Source organism: Dromiciops gliroides, chromosome 1 (genome assembly GCF_019393635.1).
Source record: "Dromiciops gliroides isolate mDroGli1 chromosome 1, mDroGli1.pri, whole genome shotgun sequence".
NCBI classification, from domain to species: Eukaryota; Metazoa; Chordata; class Mammalia; order Microbiotheria; family Microbiotheriidae; genus Dromiciops; species Dromiciops gliroides.
In genome coordinates, this window is record NC_057861.1 from 733,662,503 (window position 1) to 733,682,811 (window position 20,309).

Sequence of the window (20,309 nt, forward strand, 5' to 3'; positions counted from 1 at the left end):
ACCCAGTAACACATTGGTCATCTGTATTTGTATAAAGTTTCCTAGTGTACCTCTGGCATCATGACATGAATGCAGTGTGTACACAAACTAATATTGTACTGTTGGTCACAGTGGGTCCCTTACCTGTTATTGCATCTCTTGATTTCATACAGTGATTCTGTGAATGTACTCTATTATCTGAAAAGCATATCAAGACACCTTTTCCTAAAGTCCAATGTCTGAGACACAAGGACCTGGTCTAGTCGGCTGGTCTTTTGTCTGTGACTGGAGTTTCATTCCGGGCATGTAACCCATTTGGACCGTGTTCTTTTCCCAATCATTACTCAGAGACACTCACCTTGATGCTGTGTAAATCTAAAGAACCTGGGGTGTATCTAGAACAATGTGCATAAGACTTTTGTGTTTCCTTGAGGTATCCTAATTGAGTAGAAGTACTTTTTAAACCATGCTTTGGATTCAAGTTCACGCTACGATCTGCCTTCTCAATTTGACCTCGCCTTTTATTTTCAATCACTGATAGTCCTTAAAAGTTAAGTAATGTCTTTATTAGGAGTGTAATTGCTTAGCTGATTAACAGAATATTGAAGGATTAAAAGGAGTGAGATATTAAAAGGCCTGGCAGCTTTATTCACTTGGAATAAGATCCGTAATAGGTGACTCTCACTTAGGAACATGGAAATTGCAAAGTCATTTGTCATCTTTTACAACCAATCAAATCCTATTTTGACATGCAAGGAAATGATCCCTATAATTATTTTGCCAATACAAGCACTTGACGTTTCATGATTTACATTGATTGGGGTCTGAAGAGTTCCAAGGGTGGAAATGAGATGAGCCGAGAGCAGGTAAGGTCCAGATAACAAAATCGGGGTGTGGGCTGCTATTTTTTTTTCTAAAGGGTGTTTTCTTTCTTGGTGCTGGTGTCTGAATTTTTCTTTTCCTCTTTTCTGTCTCATTTCCTGCTCTTCCTTTGGAGAAGAAGGGGTACACACCGAGGAATTGGACAGTGAACTAGGTAAATCTCTTTCCTATCCTTCTGTTTGCTCCACGCTTTAGATTATATTTTTTTATGTCTTTAGTGAATTGCTTAATCCTTCTGTTTCATTATTTTGCACCTTTCCAATTATGATTTTTGTTTGGACTTAATCATCAAAAGGTCAATTTGATAACCAAACACCGCTGACTCTACAGTTATAATGAATGGATTCTCTACAGAAAAGTTCTTAGTAGATGAGGCTTAAGAAAGAAAATAAAACTGTGTCTGGAAGAAGAACCTAGAAAGGGCAAGGAGAGACCCAGCATTATATTCTGATTTCTTTGACTGACTGAGAACTCTGGAATGATTTGCCTTGTTCTTCTTGCCCTTATTTTATTTTATGTTTTTCCCAGTCTGGGTCTCCCTTTATTGCCCAGGCTAAGGCTGCTCCTGGTCTAAATCCCACTAGTGATCAGCACAGGAGGTTTGACCTGTTCTGTTTCCAACGTGGGCTGATCTGCCCTTCCTTAGGTAACCAGGCAGCCCCCCTACCCTTAGGGGCTCTGTCATACCAATGCTGAATTGAGGGTGGACAACATATTCATGGCCCACTGAAGGTCAGAACTCCTAAACTCGAGAGATCCACCACCCTCAGCCTTCCTGGCAGCAGAGATTACAGACACAAAACCTGGCTGACCTCATCTTTGAAAAGGTGATGTTAGCTATGTTTTCCTATCAGAAAAAGCAGCTGGGGGCAGCTAGGTGGCGCAGTGGATAGAGCACTGGCCCTGGAGTCAGGAGTTCCTGAGTTCAAATCTGGCCTCAGACACTTAATACTTACTAGCTGTGTCACTTAACCCCAATTACCTCACTAAAAAAAAAAAAAAAAACAGAAAAAGCAGCTGACTCATAAATGCTTGATGAACGAATGAATAGGAGGAGAGAAGTTCAGAATTGGCTTTGTTTCCTGATTGGATTGCTGGATTTCCCATACTTTTGGAAGTGACAGTCAAGAAAGGATGGTGGCCCTGTTGCATTGCAGTTGTGGTTCCTGGCTAGACTTTGCTGTGGTTGTAAATTAAGAGCCAAAAGGAACTTTGTTAGTCTGTGTTCATATAGCTCATCAGTTCTTAATTATAATATTGGAGCTTACTTAGGACCAACCAGATCGGCAGATAAACCAAAAAGATTTTATTTTGATTTTTCAATGAAGTTGGACTGCTGTTTGCTTCGGGCATGAGGGGGATAATTGGTAACACATTAACATTTTTATTATGTTGAGTTTAAACAACATTGAAATTAATATGTAGCCTCTGAGTGCACACCACCTAAGGCTTAGATGAGAAAACTCGCTGATCGATATTGGACTTGTAGGAGGCCAGAGAAAATTGAAAATTGACCAGGATAGTCATCTTAGATTCAGAAGATCCTTTATGTATTATTGCCTCTAATGGAACTATTTGCCATTATGGCCATAGATTGATTAGCATATAAAAATATCTTAAAGTTATATGTAAGTACATAATATAGACCTTTACCCCCTCTGGTTTAATTCTAATTTTTGTGGGGGGGGGGGATGATAGTCACATGTTTGTCCAACACCTCGGTTAGCCAGGGTTATGCTACATGGATCATTTATGTCTGGTTTTCTTAATGCCTTCCATTGGGGATTGATGTGCCAGCAACAGTCAATAAGCTATCGACCAATCTATTTTTAAGACATTCAAGAAACTCTTCTTGTGGTCAGTGTGGGAGGAATGACACTGAGGCTAATCCTATATATTAAGACAATTGGAGAGAAATTACACCAAAACTAATTGGCTTATTCTAACAATATATGACTAAATCCATTAAGTGGGACGGTGCAATGATCCCATGCCATGATGGGTTATGGGAATTGTTTGTTGAAACAGCCCAAACCACAGTCCTTGGTGCCTGAGCAGAAAAGAAATGATCTGAAGGCAGTCAGGAATAGGGAGAACAGTGATCGGCTTTACTGATTCAGATCTGAAGTCCTTATTGATCTGAAAGAAGCTGGGACATTATAGTTACAGTCAAATGGAAGTTTATAAAAAGGGAAAGGAAAGCACCAAGTCTCCACTGGATCACTGAAGAGTTATAGGAGCCACTGTGCTATCCAGTGCAAGATGAATGATAAAGATGGGAAAGTAATGGAGGAACCCACCCACCTCCATCAAGGTTATATTTCTATAGCCCTAATATTTTTATGATTCTTTCTGGACACACTGGGGCCACTAGGTGGCGCCATAGTGCACAGAACTCCAGGTCTGGAGTCAGTGACACTGATCTTCCTGAGTTCAAATCTGGCCTCAGACACTTATTTGCTGTATGACCCTGGCTATGTCGCTTCACCCTGTTTATGCCAGTTTTCTGTAAAGTAAGCTGGAGAAGGAAATTGCAAACTGCTCCAGTATTTATCTATCTTCCTTCCTTCCTTCCTTCCTTCCTTCCTTCCTTCCTTCCTTCCTTCCTTCCTTCCTTCCTTCCTTCCTTCCTTCCTTCCTTCCTTCCTTCCTTCCTTCCTTCCTCCCTTGTTCGTTTGTTCGTTCCTTCCTTCCTTCCTTCCTTCCTTCCTTCCTTCCTTCCTTCCTTCCTTCCTTCCTTCCTTCCTTCCTTCTTTCTTTCTTTCTTTCTTTCTTTCTTTCTTTCTTTCTTTCTTTCTTTCTTTCTTTCTTTCTTTCTTTCTTTCTTTCTTTCTTTCTTTCCTTCCTTCCTTCCTTCCTTCCTTCCTTCCTTCCTTCCTTCCTTCCTTCCTTCCTTCCTTCCTTCCTTCCTTCCTTCCTTCCTTCCTTCCTTCCTTCCTTCCTTCCTTCTTTCTTTCTTTCTTTCTTTCTTTCTTTCTTTCTTTCTTTCTTTCTTTCTTTCTTTCTTTCTTTCTTTCTTTCTTTCTTTCTTTCTTTCTTTCTTTCTTTCTTTTTCTCTCATTCATTCATTCATTTATTTTATGGGGGAGTGAGGGTTAAGTGACTTGCCCAGGGTCACACAGCTAGTAAGTGTCAAGTGTCTGAGGTCAAACTTACACTCAGGTCCTCCTGAATCCAGAGCCCGTGCTTTATCTACAGCACCACCTAGCTGCCTCCTCCAGTATCTTTGCCAAGAGAATCCCAAATGGCTCATGAAAAGTCAGATACAACTGAAATGACTGAATAACAACAAATTCTGGACACAGCATAGCCTTAGTAGTTAAAGTACATGAACTATATTATTTTAAGATTTTCCCTGAAAGGGACACATAGGAGAAATGCAGTATGAAATAGTAAATAGGAAATGGTTCTTAAAGTCAGGAAGCCTGGGTCTGAATTCTGCCTCAGATAGAATAGCTGTGTGTCTCTGAGCAAGTCACTAAACATCTCTGAGGTTCACTTCCTCATCTGTAAAACCAGAGGGTTTAAATCATTACCTCTTCCATCTCTAAATCTGTGATCCTAGGAATATACCCATATGATAGTATAAGCATGATTCAGATTTCTATATGCTTTTTTGTTTTTGTTTTTGCTGTTATTTAGTTGTTTGTTTTTTCAGTCATGTCGAAGTCTTTGTGACCCGTTGTGGGGTTTTCTTGGCAAAAATCCTAGAGAAGTCTGCCACTTCTTTCCTCAGCCCATTTTACAGATGAGGAAACAGGCAAACAGGGTCAAGTGACTTGGCGAGGGTCACACAGCTAGTAAGTGTCTCAGGCTGGATTTGAACTGAAGTCTTCCTGCTTCCAGGTGCTCTATCCACTGGGCAACTTAGCTGCCTGTCTCTATACTACTAATTAGAATTTAGCTATGGCTGAGGATATGGGGTGGGGAGATGGGGGGGGGGAGCGGGAGGGAGATGGAGAGGGAGGGAGAGAGGAGAGGAGAGAGAGAAAGGGGGCAGCTAGGTGGCGCAGTGGATAAAGCATTGGCCTTGGATTCAGGAGTACCTGAGTTCAAATCCAGCCTCAGACACTTGACACTTACTAGCTGTGTGACCCTGGGCAAGTCACTTAACCCCCATTGCCCCGCAAAAAAAAAAAAAAAAAAAAAAAAAGAGAGAGAGAAGGAAAGAGAAAGGAGGAAAGTATGTATGTATTTATATATCATATTCAGTGTACTCTCATTGATATGTATGTACACGGACACATAGTTATTCCCTTACACCTCCTCCACCGTTGTCCAATGTAGCCTGTTTCCCTGATAAATCTTGATTTTTAAAAATGGACACTATCCTTTTGGACTAAGAATTTTAAAAAGCAAAAAATAAAAATAAAAATCTAAAGTTTCTTAAAGTATGCAAGTCACTTTACATGGGTTATTTCACCTGATCCTCGTAGCAACTGTATGAGGCAGATGCTATAATTATTCTCGTTTAATAGAGGAGGAAACTGAGGCCAGTAGGGGTTAAGTGGCTTCTGCTGTGTCCCGAAGCTAGGTTTCAATCTACATCTTCCTGACTCATCACTGCCTAACCAGGCTGCCATATCCCAGAGTGTCGCTTTCTAATCTGCCTCTAAGAATGCTGTCCCCTCCGGTGCCTTTTTGACCCATGTGACCATGTGATGTGATTCTAGAATTGTCATTTCTGAACTGGGTTGTCAAAGCTGAATTGAGACTTCTAGTATGCAGTTGCCTTTCAGAATTACCAAAGGCCCCTGCAAAAATCTCCCAGCAAACCATATTCTCAACTAGTATACCCTTGTAACCCATATTCTGAGTTGTGGATTGTTTTAAGTGAAATAAACTGGCATTGGGGGATGACTAAAAGTTAATGGATTTTGGTCTGAAAACGTGAATTCACTTCATATGTTGCATTTGAGCTTTAAAAAAGAAAGCCACATGGCTGTTGTGATTTTACAATTTTGCTGCTTTTGATGTGAAGGGCACTTAAAGGAGGCCCCCAGCCATTGGCTATTCTCCTCCCCTCCCCCCATAAATATCACCCAGGAGAGGGCAGGCATGATTAGGCTGTGATCTCCATCCTGGAAGGGAAGAGTCACATCGATCCACTGAAGTAACTTCCATGTCTAAACATTAGACTGTCTAAAGTCTGTCATGGTGCTGACAGAATGATTTGGAGCACAGTTTTGAGACAAATAGAGTCTTCAGATACAGGCTGGGGCCTGTCCAGGAGCCCTCAAATCCCTCCACATAGATGGCTGGCCACCACTGTCAGAACTCACCAGGAATGACTAGTCAAATGAAAAAAAAATGCTTTAAGTCACTATTAGAGAAATGTAAATTAAAACAACTCTGAGGTATCACTTCACACCTATCACACTGACTAATATGACAAAAAAGGAAAATTATAAATGTTGGAGAGGATGTGGGAAAAATGGTACACTAATGCAATGTTGGTAGAGTTGTGAACTGATCCAACCTTGGTAGAGAGCAGTTTGGAACTATGCCCAAAGGGTCATAAAACTGTGCATATCCTATCATATATCTTTGCCTCTGGAACTTGGCCATGTTCCCAGTCAATCTTCTTGGTCTTATTTAATAAAATTAATAGTAACTAGTAGTGTTGCTTATTAATATTAAATAAAAATGTTGATATCAAATGCTATTAAGAATATGGAATAAAATAATTACTATTAAATGATAGATTTAATGATAATATTAAATAATAAAATAAACTATTACTTTTACAGTGCTTTTATAGTTTCTATAAAGCACTTAATAGACATTATCCCATCTGGACCTCACAATAACCCTATGAAGGAAGAAATGTAAGGATTATTACCCCCATTTGACAGATGAGGAAATTTATGCTCAGAGAACAGTAATGAGATACCCAGTGCCTCACAGCTGGACTGCTCCATGGGCTTCCTAACTCCATGCCCATTGCTCTAGCTCCTATAGCCAGAGGCTGTTGAGTGCCTGCTATTAAGTAGAAAAAATAAGTGAACTTTATTGGAGGATGCAGGAAGACCTCTAAAGCTTTTTGGTTTTCTTTTAGAAATTAAACTGTTCAGTTTTTAAAATGTACATATATTCAGTCTGTTCTAAAAATTAACATCACTCCTTTAAGAAAAAATCAGCCCCATGTTGTTACCTCTACATCTCTTATCATCCTATTTTATGGGCAAATGACCAGGCAAAAAAAAAAAAATAATAATTTAAGTCACCAGTGTTGAAAAGTTGTGATTTCTCCCCATGAAGCTGTATTTCTGAGTGCACCTTTTGCCTTATTCCCACATGTTTAGCATTTTCATCTGCCCCATCAAAGAATAAGCATGAAATCAAGTGCCACATTTTACGTTTTTTAATTTCCTGATCCGTCTCTTTGTTCCTAACTGGTTGGAAACATTCTTCTGGCTTGTTTTTATTTAGATGGGAATTTTCAATGTTCTTTAGGCAAGCTGTTTCCCAAGCCTTCCTGTTATAAAGGTCTCCAAGCCTCAGTTTATGAGAATGCCAAGTGATGCCAACATCTGCAGAGGGGCCCTGGTGTACACTTAGCTGCTTAGGTTTGAAGGATTTCAAAGACCTTGAAAACCTGCTGAGTGTTAAATAAAAAAAAAATGGGGGTGGGAGGGGGGCCCTGGCTCTTTGTTTGCAAACAACTCACATGTGGAGCAAAAGCTGTGAAATGAATGTCTCTTGATGTTCAGCCAAACCTGAAAGCAAATGTAAACTAAGAGTAATTAGGCTGCCTGCGTGTGTGTCTCTGTGTTTGCTTCCCATTCTCCTAGACTCCTGGTCAGGTAGCTGAATTTGATAAGTGATCTCTGTGATCTTTAGCTAAGCTTGTCTCATGAGTAGGGTTCCCCTTGCTCATGTCAGCTACATAACTGTCTACCCTTAATGGGAGGGAGGGAGGGAAGGAAGGAAGGAAGGAAGGAAGGAAGGAAGGAAGGAAGGAAGGAAGGAAGGAAGGAAGGAAGGAAGGAAGGAAGGAAGAAAAAGAAACAAGAAAAGGAAGGAAAAGAAAGAGAAAGGAGAGAAGGAAGAAAGAAAGAAATGAAAGGAAGGAAGGAAGACAGGTTCCAAAATGAATAATATTTAAAGTTATTTGTCTTCAAGTTAGGTCTTCATGGCTCTGTTCGGAAATGATATTCTTTGTCGAAAGATTTTAATATGAGCTTATCTTAGTTATAGAATGTGAGGGTTTAAGCAGTCCTACTAAGATTGGATTTAGTCATTTCTCTAAGGAATAAAAAGATCACAGCGTAAAATATCTCAGCACTTGGTTGTCTAAGTCATAATTATGTTTAGAGAAAAGATACTGTTTTACGTTCTTCAAATGAATTTATCTAGAGAATTTCCCTTTATTAAAAAAATAGAGATAAGGTAGAATCATGTTAAAGAAAAGATTATTACTTCATGGAGATATTTTGGGTCAAATACTCTAGAGAATTAAAGCTTGATATAATAGAATTGGGGAGCTAGGTGGTGCAGAGCCTAGAGTCAGGAAAACACATCTTGCTGTTTTTAAATCTGGCCCTTGATGCTTACTAGATTTGTGATCTTGGGCAAGTCACTTCACACTGTTTGCCTCAGTTTTCTCATCTGTAAAATGAGTTGGAGAAGGAAATGGCGAACCGCTCCAGTATCTTTGCCAAGAAAACGTAAATGGGGTCAGAAAGAGGCAAATGCAATATAAGAATTATTTTTCTTTTGGTGGGGCAATGAGGGTTAAGTGACTTGCCCAGGGTCACATAGCTAGTAAGTGTCAAGTGTCTGAGACTGGATTTGAATCCAGGGCCAGTGCTTTATCCAACTGTACCACCTAGCTGCCCCCCAGATGCAACTTAAAATGATTGAACAACAATGAAATAGAATTAGCTTGTATGACATTGTGATGGTTAGTGCTGGTCCCCAACACCATCTTTACTAAGAAAGTCACACTACTTGGAATAACGCCTTACAAATCTACAGAATATAAAGGACCTGAGGACAAGGGCTGGAGCAAATCTAGAGTCAAAGTGTAATGCTCTACACTAGAGATTGAGTAAAATTTTTTAATTGGCACAAAATCATGTCTATATTTTTGTTTTAGTAGTAAATGACAACAAGAAAGTAGTGTAGTATAATAGTTAGTGAGCTGGCTGTGGTATCAGGAAGACCTGGATATATCCTGGCTATGTAACTTTGGGTTGGTCATAGGTCTTTCCCTTCCCCTTAAAAAAAAGGGGGAAAAAATGAAATCAAAGGTGCAGTCCTACATGCCCCCCATCCCCCAAGGAAATCAATAGAAATAGAATTGAAATTACGAATAAAACAATATAAGATTCCAATTGTATTTTCTCCTCAGAAAATAAAAATAATAGCCCTGGGTGGGTTGGTTGGTTGGTTGATTGGTTGGTTGGTTTGCAAAGGGAGATGGGGGAAAAGATTTAATTTCTCCTACATTTTTTCTTGTCCTATAAAGACGTTAAGAAAAAGAGTGGAGAACACTATAAATAATATGAACCAAGAAATATAAGTTAAAATCACAGTGGTAGATTTTTCCCCCTAAAAATGAATGTGACAGGGACAGCTAGGTGGCACAGTGGATAAAGCACTGGCCCTGGATTCAGGAGGATCTAAGTTCAAATCCAGACTCATACACTTGACACTAGCTGTGTGACTCTGGGCAAGTCACTTAACCTTTATTGCCCTGCAAAAAATAGATAAATAAATAACAAACTAAAAAAAAAAATGAATGTGACAGGTGAATTTAGAATGAAGGAAATCTGGGACTGCCTTTCAGGATCCTCTCCCCTTCAGCCCTCCTGTTCTGCTTAAAATGTAAAGTTCTTAAATGCACTTCACCTAAGAAAACACAGTTATAAAAAATAATGCCGGGGCGGCTAGGTGGCGCAGTGGATAGAGCACCGGCCCTGGAGTCAGGAGTACCTGAGTTCAAATCCGGCCTCAGACACTTAATACTTACTAGCTGTGTGACCCTGGGCAAGTCACTTAACCCCAATTGCCTCACTAAGAAAAAAGAAATAATGCCTACTTTCATTAGGAAATATATTTTTAAATGGAATGATGGCTTCCTTCCACTTAATTCAACTGTTAAACACATACCCATCCCTCAAAGTTCCAATCTGAATACTAAGAATGATTTTTTATTTTGTTTTCAGAATTGCCTGCTGGTTGGGAAAAGATTGAAGACCCCGTATATGGTGTCTACTATGTAGAGTAAGTGATAATTTTAAAAATCAGATTTGCATTTGCAAAGTCTTTTGTTTTAATTAAATGGAATTTTCTTTTTTTTTCATGATGATTCTTTTCCCTGCCATCTCCCTCTCCCCTCCCATCCCCCCCATAGAGAAAGAATGACAAAACTTCTCTTATAAAGATGTAGCATCCAGCAAAACAAATTCTCCTATTGGCCATGTCCAAAAGCTATGTATATTTCGGAGTATTTGAGATTATTTCCTACAGCTGGGCAGATGCAGATTCCCACTACACTGTGATGATGAAGGGGAGTATTTAGCCAAAGATGGAGAAAAACGCTGTGTTGATGGAGACATCCATATTCTCAGGAGGGGAAACAACTTGTTAGCCTCCTTAGGCAAGATGAAAGGCGATCTTGTATCTTCAGAATGAGGGCCCCTCCTGCCCTCCATTTTAAAGGTCTAAAGGACCGCTGAATACTAACGGCCTCCCTCCTGGCATGGCGAAGAGTAGGCCTAGCTGAGCTGGCCTAGTGGTAAATAAACGTCCGTGGTGTCTGAGGGATGTGGAAAAGATGGAAGAATTCCAAGTCTAAAAACTTCTGTGATTTTATTGGTAAGAGAGAACTCTCAGTAGTCAATTGGCCCTTTCCATCACCTCAGGACCAGGCATGTTGTGGTTTAAGAGAAGGAATGCTGGATTGACCTTTCATTGTATCCAGCACTTAGCACGGTGCCTGGCACATAGTAGGCACTTAATAAATGTATACTGATTGATTTGGAATCAGAGGATCTGGGTTTGGATCTTAACTCTCTTTTATGCTACTTTCTGTGGCCTTGGACAAGCTGTTTATCCTTTTGGGGCATCGATTCCCATCTCCATGACTTTGCCAAGGCTGTTCTCCCAAACTTGGAATGTGTTCCCTCCTAAAGAGTCCACTTCCTTCAAAACTCAGCTCAAACATCACCTCTTACAGGAAGTCTTTGCTGATTTCCCCAGCTGTTTGGTACTTTTCCCCCATCCTCAAGGGTTCCCTTCTTCCTACTTGGCATATCCATATATGAATAGTCATTTCCTGCAATAGAATGTAAGCTTTTTGAAGACAGGGACTCTATCTTTGTATAGCTAGCATTTAGCACATTGAAACTGTGTAATTTAAGATTCTAAATGTGGATTCTAATCTGTTCCCCCAGTTTGGGGGGAAACTGACTAAAATCACTGATAAAATGAGTTTAGGTTTTTAAGGGTTTATTGGAAAATAGAAAGAAAAAGATTGAGAACAGAATTCCAACAGCCTGGCATTCCTATCTTTCCTCAAATTTCCTGTGAAGTCCTCTGCCACCACCACCACCAAGTCAGGAACCCTAAAGCCCCAGAGCTCTCCGCAGGCTCCCTTTCCTCCTTCCTGTCTCCTCCCACAAAATAGGAGGCTCCTCAAGTTGATTGGCTGGTAGCCTTGATAGACAGCACCCATGAGTAAACATCATTTCCTGACGCCAAGGAAAAGCCACAATGCCTCTGAGACATTTTCCTCATGGCGGAGCTTTCCCACAGCAAGTCTCCAGTAGGTGGCATCATTCCAATCATTACAAAACTTAGATGCTTAATAAAGGTTTATTGATTGACTGATCCAGGAAATGAGGGGGTTAATCTGGATGATCTCTAGGGCCTTTCTTTCTCTAACATTGAGATCCCATTTTGTATTATTACCCCCTCAAGGCAAGATCCTTAATTTGCCAACACCCTTTCTTTTTCCTTTGTACCTAAAGTAATGAGTATGTACCAGGCTAGCATTCCATCCCCCCACCCCCGCCCTGTGGAATAGACAGGTATGTAAATAAAAAAGCTGAGAAATGAGATGTTCAGAAGTAGCCTTGATTTTTATTACATCTGAATATGATGAGAAATAATGAATAAATGATACCTTGGAAGAAAAGAGGGTCAGCTAAATGTTTCGTAATAATCCCTGCTAACAGGAAGATAACCAGCATGCGATGTGGTTTTTGTTTTGTTTTTTCATTCTTCTGGTATTGAGGCTTTATCCACTTCACATCTTGATGAAGGGAACTTGTGATGGGAAACTGTCAATCATGAAATGTTCAGCATCTTATTATAAAAATTACAAGCTCAGTATATAGCAAGGGTCCTAGCTACAATGATTGGTACCTTGGAATCTCAGGGATCTAAGCATATTCTCTCTCTCTCTCTCCACCCTATCTATCTCTTGTATTTCCTCTCCCACAAAATTAATTTTCATCATGCTCAAAGGCTTGTTTGATTGATTGACAGACAATAAGCAACTGGAAGCTTTGAGCCATTTTCCTGTTGAAAACATGGAATGGAATTTCTGTCCATTTGAGCTTGTTTTTGTCTTGAAAAGGCAAAATCAGGGGCAGCTAGGTGGCACAGTGGATAAAGCATCGGCCCTGGATTCAGGAGGACCTGAGTTCAAATCCAGCCTCAGACACTTGCTAGCTGTGTGACCCTGGGCAAGTCACTTAACCCTCATTGTCCTGCCCCCCCCCCAAAAAAAGGCAAAGAATAGCAATCAGTCAAGAAATATCAATTGAGCTCCTATGTTCCAGGCACCATTAAACATGGTAGGGATCCAAATAAAAAAGTGAGGCAGTCCTTGGCCTCAGGGAGCTTATATTCTTCTGGAAGCAAAAGGAATAAATGACTGCATCCAGTAATCTTATTTCTCTGCAGTTGGAGGGGGGAGGAGGGATCAAGGGACAGGGCTTGAAAGAAATTCTTTATCATTTATTATGTGACTTTTATAGGAATCCAGCTTCATAGAAATCTTATATTTAGAGTTAGAAGGAACTTCTGTTGGTCAGTCAATAAGTGTTTATTAAACACCTGCTATATTCCAGGCACTGTGCTGGGAATCCAAGGAAAGGTCAAAGATAGTCCCTGGTCTCAAGGACCTTCCAGCATAATAGGGAAGAGAACATATAGCCAACTATGTACAAACAAGCCAACAGAGGGAAGGTATTGGAATTCACCTTAGAGCCCATCTTGACCAATCCACTCACTTTATGGCTGAGGAGATGGAAGCCTAGGGAAGTCGTGACTTGTCCAAGGTCCTAAACATCAGATTAGCATGCCGATTGTTTTTAGACTAAAGATGGTGACTAGACTTATTTCATTGGCATAGGACACTCCCAAGTGAGAAAACTTCCTCTACCAATGCAGGTTGTCACCTTTGCTGCAATTTACACATTTAGATTGCTGCCTCAGACCCTGAGCCAGCATATGTAGGAGGTAACGCTTAAACCCAGGGCAGCTAGGCGATGAGATAGTTTGAGTTCTGGACTTGGGATCAGAAAGACCTGAGTTCAAATCCTTCCTCACATATGTAGAAGTAATGGACAAAATTAGATAAATCACTTAAAGTCTTTTGGCCTCAGTTTCCTCATCTGTAAGATGAGGGTAATGATAGTGGCAAACTTGTGGGATTGTTTTGAAGATCAAATGAGATTACATACGTAAAGATTTTTGCAAACTTTAAACCAATCTATAAATGCTAGACTTGATTATTATTATAATTTCTGGCTCCCAAGCTGTCTTTCTTTACTATGTCTTACTGATTTCCAGTTAGTTGTTATCGTTATAATAATCATCATTGTTCATATTCAGTAAGTTCATGACTGTACTTTTCTGGAAAGATAGTTCTGATTTTTGAAATTACCTTTGCATTGATTTTCCTGTGACTCCAGATTATTTGAAAGCGAGCTTTTACCTCTGTCACTTGAAAGACAATTCACTTATTGCCCAAGATAACTTCATCTGTTGCTACCCAAGGCTCATACGGTCCACTCAACATTTCATATTGTCCATTGAGTCAATAGCGGATAGATATTACTATTTCCCTTTTAAAAAAGTTCATTGAATTTGAGGATGGTTATTCCTTGGCAAATTGCATTAAACTAGAGGTGGTGGAGATCTCCTTTATACCTTAGAGATTGATTCCCCCTTTTATCTTAGAATCATTTTTTTCCTGGACTTTATAAACCACTTATTATGTAGGATCAAGATACCCATTCCAAACCCAAAAAACCCATGAGATGCCATGCTTAAATTTTCTCTCTGTCTTTGTCTCTCTGTCTCTGTCTCTCTCTCATTCTCTCTCAACCAAGCATTTTGATAGGAGGCAATATTCAGAGCCCACTCCCTCCTTCAAACCCCTGATCCTCTTGATCCATTTCCATTCAAGGGACTACCCACTTGGGCTGAGGTCATCCCACTTAGTCTGAATGCTTCCTAAGTGAATAGTTTGTCTCTGTCTTCTCCTCCAGCCATATCAACAGGAAAACACAATATGAAAACCCAGTCTTGGAAGCCAAACGGAAGAAACAGCTTGAACAACAACAACAACAACAACAACAACAACAACAACAGCAGCAGCAGCAGCAACAACAGCAGCAACAGCAGCAACAACAACAACAGCCAGAAGGTTGGCACTCATTGGGAGCCTTCTGCTGGGGATGCCGGCCATCTCTGGCACTAGACATCCCCAAGAGGCCAGAGGTGTCCATGGGGAAGGCACCTCTTCTAGGGCCCCAGTGTTTCTTAGAAATGGCCATCAGAGGCTTCAGAGAGGGTGGGAGTGGCACCTCCACCATCACCCTTCTGCAACCTCAGGACCCCTTAAGAGTAAAAGGACCCTTTCCTTTGATCCCAATTCCAATACCACACCTTGCTCAATCTAGACCCATTGTGGAATGGTTTTTCCTTTAACAGGACTCACTGGTTATAAACCAAGTTTTTCAATTTCCATTCTGTTGTATATGACAGTCAGAAAAACTCCTTTCTTTTCAAAATGGGCATAAAACCAATTGGAAGGACAGTGACTGTTACTTGTGTGGCCAAGGAAGGAGTTGGAAGAGATAGCTTCTATGATCTTTTCTAGCTCTAAATCTATGTTCCTAAGAGGAAATTCAGTATCTCAGGTGTTTGTTTGTTTGTTTTTAACACAGATATTTGGAGGTTTTTTCATTGGACCTTTGAGTCTATTTGAGTGTATTTGAGAAAGTTCCCTTTAGCTGTGTAAACAAGTACCTTCTCCACATTTTAGAATCTTAGAGACTTGAGGAAATTGCCCAGGTTCACCTAGGGAGTGCGTATGTGCCAAGAACAGGACTGGAATCCAAGTCCAAGGCAAGCTCTTTCTTCTACTTGCCTCACGGAGTGAGTAATAGACATGGGACCAACAAAACATGGTATTAGATGGACAGGGAGCAGGACCCGGCCGAAATCTTCTAATGATTCCCAACGTGGACATGCCTGGGTTCTTACAACCTGGTGTCAGGAAGACCCAGACACGAATTCTGCCTCTGACCCAGACTGCTTGTGCCACCCTTGGCAAGTGAATTAAACAGCTGGAACTCCTCTTTTTTATCTCAGATCTAGGGTACTGTGATTGACCTCTCAGTAGATCAGACAACTCTCTAAGGCGATGAACTATCAGCAAGTTGTTGATCTGTGTTGGGCAGAAGCTTCCCTTTCCCATTGAAACCAAAGTTCTGGCTCTACCTTTCCAAACCCTTTCTCTCAGCCCCTCCCCCCACCCCCCAACCCAGTGAAGCATATACAATTTTTAAAATAGCTTTTATTGTTGAACAGTCTGAAAAGGTCTGTTGTTTTCCTTGGTCTTTTCTATTTCACCTCAAGGTGATGAAAACAGGAAATGTCACAAGTGAAGGCTGAGGAAGAACAGGGTGCTATTTGATGCATTCGACTGAGATAGAAGCTGACTCTGGGGAAAGTTTCCAGGGTCATTCACTCGGAGCTATTTTAGGGTCTTCTACTTGAACAGGACCAAACTTAATAGTTCAGTAGCTTTGGCAAAGCATCCTTTCTGTATGGTACTTGGAATGGCATTAAATGGTACCTATTAACTTCTGAAATGCAGACCCATCCGCATGGGACAATTGTTAGTAACTCAACCGAATATGTACTTGAGGGGAAAGATTCCCTGGAATTGTCTAAAAGAGAGGAGAACTGATTCTGACCTCTTTGAACCTGGTTCTCAAGATGGAATCTACCCCTGTGCTGGATCTTTCAGTCAATTCCATTTGGGGTTTCCTACTCAGCGAGACTATGGGTTTTTCATTAGTCATCTTCCCAGAGGATATGAGCAGCAATACCCTCAGATTTTGTGTTGTACAGGGGAAAGTGCTTTGGATTGGAAATCATGGGACCTAGATTCAAATGCTACCTCTCCTTCTCACTAGTCCATGTGACCTTGGGCAAGTCACTCACAATTTCTGGGCATCAGTTTCCTCTTCTGTAAAATGAGCAGCTTTGATTAGATGACCTTAGAAGTTCCTTCCCATGTTAAATCTTTGGACAGTTTTATTTTTGACTATCCCATGGTCTCTACTGTGGAATACTAGAGTTTTTGTTTTGTTTATTATGTTTTTGTGGGGGTATGTTAATTTTTTTTAATGTTAATTATTAACCAAGGAATTCACTGAGAGTTCCCTATAAAATCACAAATCTAGACACCCCACTCTCCTGTCCCCCACAAAAATAGGAGCAGGAAATTTTTGAACATGCCAAGCATCCCTTTCAAATACAAAGATTGACCACATTCCTTCCTTTTTTTTTTTTTTTTTCTAGAATGGGCAGAAGACCATTCATGCCTCGCTGCTCCTGTTGTTCCAAACCATCCAACAAATAACCAGGAGCCTGTTAGAGAACTTCCACTTCAGGGTAACGTTTTCTCTCATCACCTGCTAACTTCAGCCCTGTTGTTGACTTATGAAGCAATAATCTTGGTGCTCTAGACATTTAAGGGAGGCTCTAGGGCTTCCAACCTGCTCATACACACCTTCTCCCACTTAAGCCTCCCTTCAGTCCTAGGAGATGAGTGCTAGAGATATTAAGCCCATTTTATAGATGAGGAAACTGAGGATCAAGATAAAAGCTAAAATGATTTGCAAAACTAATAAATGTTAGAGGTGGGATTTGAACCCGTCTTCCCATCTCCAGCACTCTTCCTACCATATCACACTAAGTCCTGGGGGGGTAGGGTGGGACATGAATAAATATATATGTACATGTGTATGTGTATATGCGTGTATATGTATGTATATGTGTGTATGTATATTTGTGTGTTTGTATATATGTATGTGTATATATATATATATGCATATGTGTGTATATTTTAAGGGATACTATTTTTATAATTCTGAAGTAATTTCTTTGGCTATGGGAAAATATAAAAACATGAGAGTCCAAAATTTCTCCTAATTGGGTTTATACCTGGGGGTGATGAGAACTATTAAAGACATGAATAAATTTATTCATGTCTAAAATTGGTGACTATTAATGTCATTTTGAAGGTGGAATATATTGCCCAATATTACAGATTATTTGATTAAATAGAACTCCTTCAGACCTCCGGAGGAGCAGAATTCACTGGCATGAGTACACGATTCATTTAAAACAACTTTGTGGGGCAGCTAGATGGCGCAGTGGATAGAGCACCGGCCCTGGAGTCAGGAGTACCTGAGTTCAAATCCTGCCTCAGACACTTAACACTTACTAGCTGTGTGATCCTGGGCAAGTCACTTAACCCCAATAGCCTCACTAAAAAAAAAAAAAAAACAACTTTGTATCAAACTACTTTGGATACATTTTTATTTATGCTCTTTATGTTTATGCTATGTGTGTGGGTGTATGTATATATATTTATATATACACATCTATATATGTATTTATACATATGTACACTTGTATGTATATGTGCATATGTGTGTAGACAGAGACATACACTCATTTATATGCTTGTTATCTCATTCCTGTTATCCCCATTGGATTGTCAGTGCCTTACAAGTAGTGATTGTTCCATTCTTTATTTTTCTATCTATAGAACAGTGTTTGGCAGGAGGAAGCATTTAAATACTTATTGACATTCATTCATTTAACAAGCATTTATTAAACACCTACTATATGCTGGAACAGGGCATACAAACAAAAAAACCAGATCACTACCCCTCCACAATATGTTTAATGAGTGGCTGTTATCAATAAAATCCACCTAGAGGTCATTCAGCCATCTCTGCATTCCAACTCTTCAGATGTGACTAGGTTGTTTCTCAAGCAATATAGTCCACTGAAAAGTCCATGCTCAAAGCCTTTTCTAATTGCTAGAGGTCTTTCTATAGTTTATTCCCTGTTGGCATATCCTTCGCCAAGCCAGGGTCAGGTTCAGGCCAGGATGGGGCATGGGAAGAAGGACTTTGGTGAAGGTTTTTTCTGAAGACGTTAGCCCAAATCATCCCATGGACTGAGGTGGTTTTTTGATTTTGTTCTGTTTTTTGTTTGTTTATTTGTTTGTTTTTGTTTTTTCCTGTATGGGAAAATAGCTTAGTATTCTTGGCTTCCAAGTTCTGGTCCCCTAAACAGTTGCTATTCATACCACAATTTCAAAATGCATGAGTTTTAAAAAAAAACAACAACCAAAAAACCTACCTCTAAGTGTGTCTCCCTAGCATTCATTCACAAATAGGCACCTGAAAGTGTCTTATTTTGAAAATTAGGAGTTTTGGAAACCTGCTATTTCCAGCCCTCATTACTCCTCAAAATAGGAAGCAGCAATTCTTAAGAACAAAGGAGGAGCTGTCCAAGTAGAAAGGGGATGAGAGAACTAAAGAGTAATTGTGATCACCATCAGTGTAGGTGGGGAAAGGTCTGTGGAATAAAGCCCAATGAAAATCTTGTCAAAGTTTCTTCCTTTCCTACTGCTATATCTTTTTTTTTTCTTTTTGCTTCAAAAGAACTGAGTATAATTGAAGAAGTGATTCCACTGGGAGTATAAGTTAGATTTAATGTCCAATAAGGTCCCTTCCAACTGGAATTCTCTTGACACAGTGTAGTATAGTGGAAAAGAGCTCTCTGCCTTTGGGAGTCAGAAAACCTCGGTTCAGATCTCACTTTTTAAAAATCTATTCATGTGACCCTGGGCAAGTCACTGAAACTCTCTGAACTTTAATTTTTTCCTCTGTATGATGAGAGAATTAGACTAGATACACTTTCAGGTACCTTTCATCCCTACACCTGTGACCTGATGATGCTATAATTCTGGGAAGTTAGACGTGGATATAAAATCAGAGATGTGGTGAATGGTTTGTGCTGAAAATTGTGTGGTCTCTAAGAGCAGGGGAATGGTTTAGAGAACTGCCCAAATGCCTTCTGACCTTCCGGTTCTGTTTTTTTACTTTTTTTTTTTTAATTCTACCACCTGACAGCTCCCATTGTTGGCTAGATGGTGTTATTCATGACTTCTTCCAGTGATGTACCCTGGTGCTTAGGACACAGAATTATTTCACATTAGGAGGCAGGAGGTTGAGGTACCAGGGCTAGCTCCACCATTTGCCAAGTGTGAATAGGCTACTGAATCTCTGTGAACTAGAAGCTGGGGTTGGCAATGCCTTCCATGCCCAGGCCTCAGATTGTTACACAGCTGATGTGATGATCATGTAATAATAATGTTCAGTCATTTTTCACTGATGTTTGACTCTTTGGGATCCCATATGGGATTTTCTTGGCAAAGATATTAGAGTGGTTTGCCATTTCCTTCTCCAGCTCATTTTACAGATGAGGAAACTGAGGCAAAGAGTGTTAAATGACCTGCCCAAAGTCAAGATTTGAACTCAGGAAGTTGAGTCTTTCTGATTTCAGGCCCTTCCCTTTATCCACACCTAGCTACCAACAATAGGAATAACGAACATTTATATAGCATCTACTATGTGCCACGCACTGTGCTAAATACTTTACAATTATTATCTTATTTGGTATTTACAGTGCTCCAGGCAAGTATGTGCTATTATTATTTTCATTTACAGATGAGAAAACTGAAGCAAAGAAAATTAAATGTTTAATTTAATCAAAAGTTAAATGATTTGCCTGAGGTGATATAGCTAGTATCTGAAGCTGAACTCAGGTCTTCCTAACTCTAATCCCAGTGGTCTATCTGTTCTGCCACCTAGCTGCCCCACATTCTATTTTGATTTAAGCCTAATTCTATCTCTAACCATCAAATGATGTGCTCTGAGTTTCTTGAGGTTAGGGGCTGGATTTTGCCTTTTTCATACACACACACACACACACACACACACACACACACAAACACTCCCCTGTTTCTAACACATAGTAGAATCTTAATAAATGCTTATTGACTGACAGCTATAAAATAGGAAGACTGATTTTTGTATGTGCAGTATCTA

At 40.0% G+C, this 20,309-nt stretch overlaps 1 protein-coding gene across 14 annotated transcripts in view; it reads left to right on the plus strand.

Moving 5' to 3' along the window:
* The window catches only part of MAGI1 (membrane associated guanylate kinase, WW and PDZ domain containing 1), a 720,361-nt gene that overhangs the window by 606,240 nt on the left and 93,812 nt on the right, over window positions 1–20,309 (plus strand). For 12 of the 14 annotated variants that reach the window (XM_043993677.1, XM_043993669.1, XM_043993673.1 and 9 more), the window contains 4 exons: window positions 980–1,015; window positions 10,035–10,092; window positions 14,373–14,530; window positions 16,699–16,791. The exons of 1 other annotated variant lie outside the window; for it this stretch is intronic. In XM_043993677.1, the coding sequence (XP_043849612.1) occupies window positions 980–1,015; window positions 10,035–10,092; window positions 14,373–14,530; window positions 16,699–16,791 (345 nt within the window). The remainder of the gene's footprint in view (window positions 1–979; window positions 1,016–10,034; window positions 10,093–14,372; window positions 14,531–16,698; window positions 16,792–20,309) is intronic. One more of the 14 variants, XM_043993663.1, reaches the window with a different exon arrangement.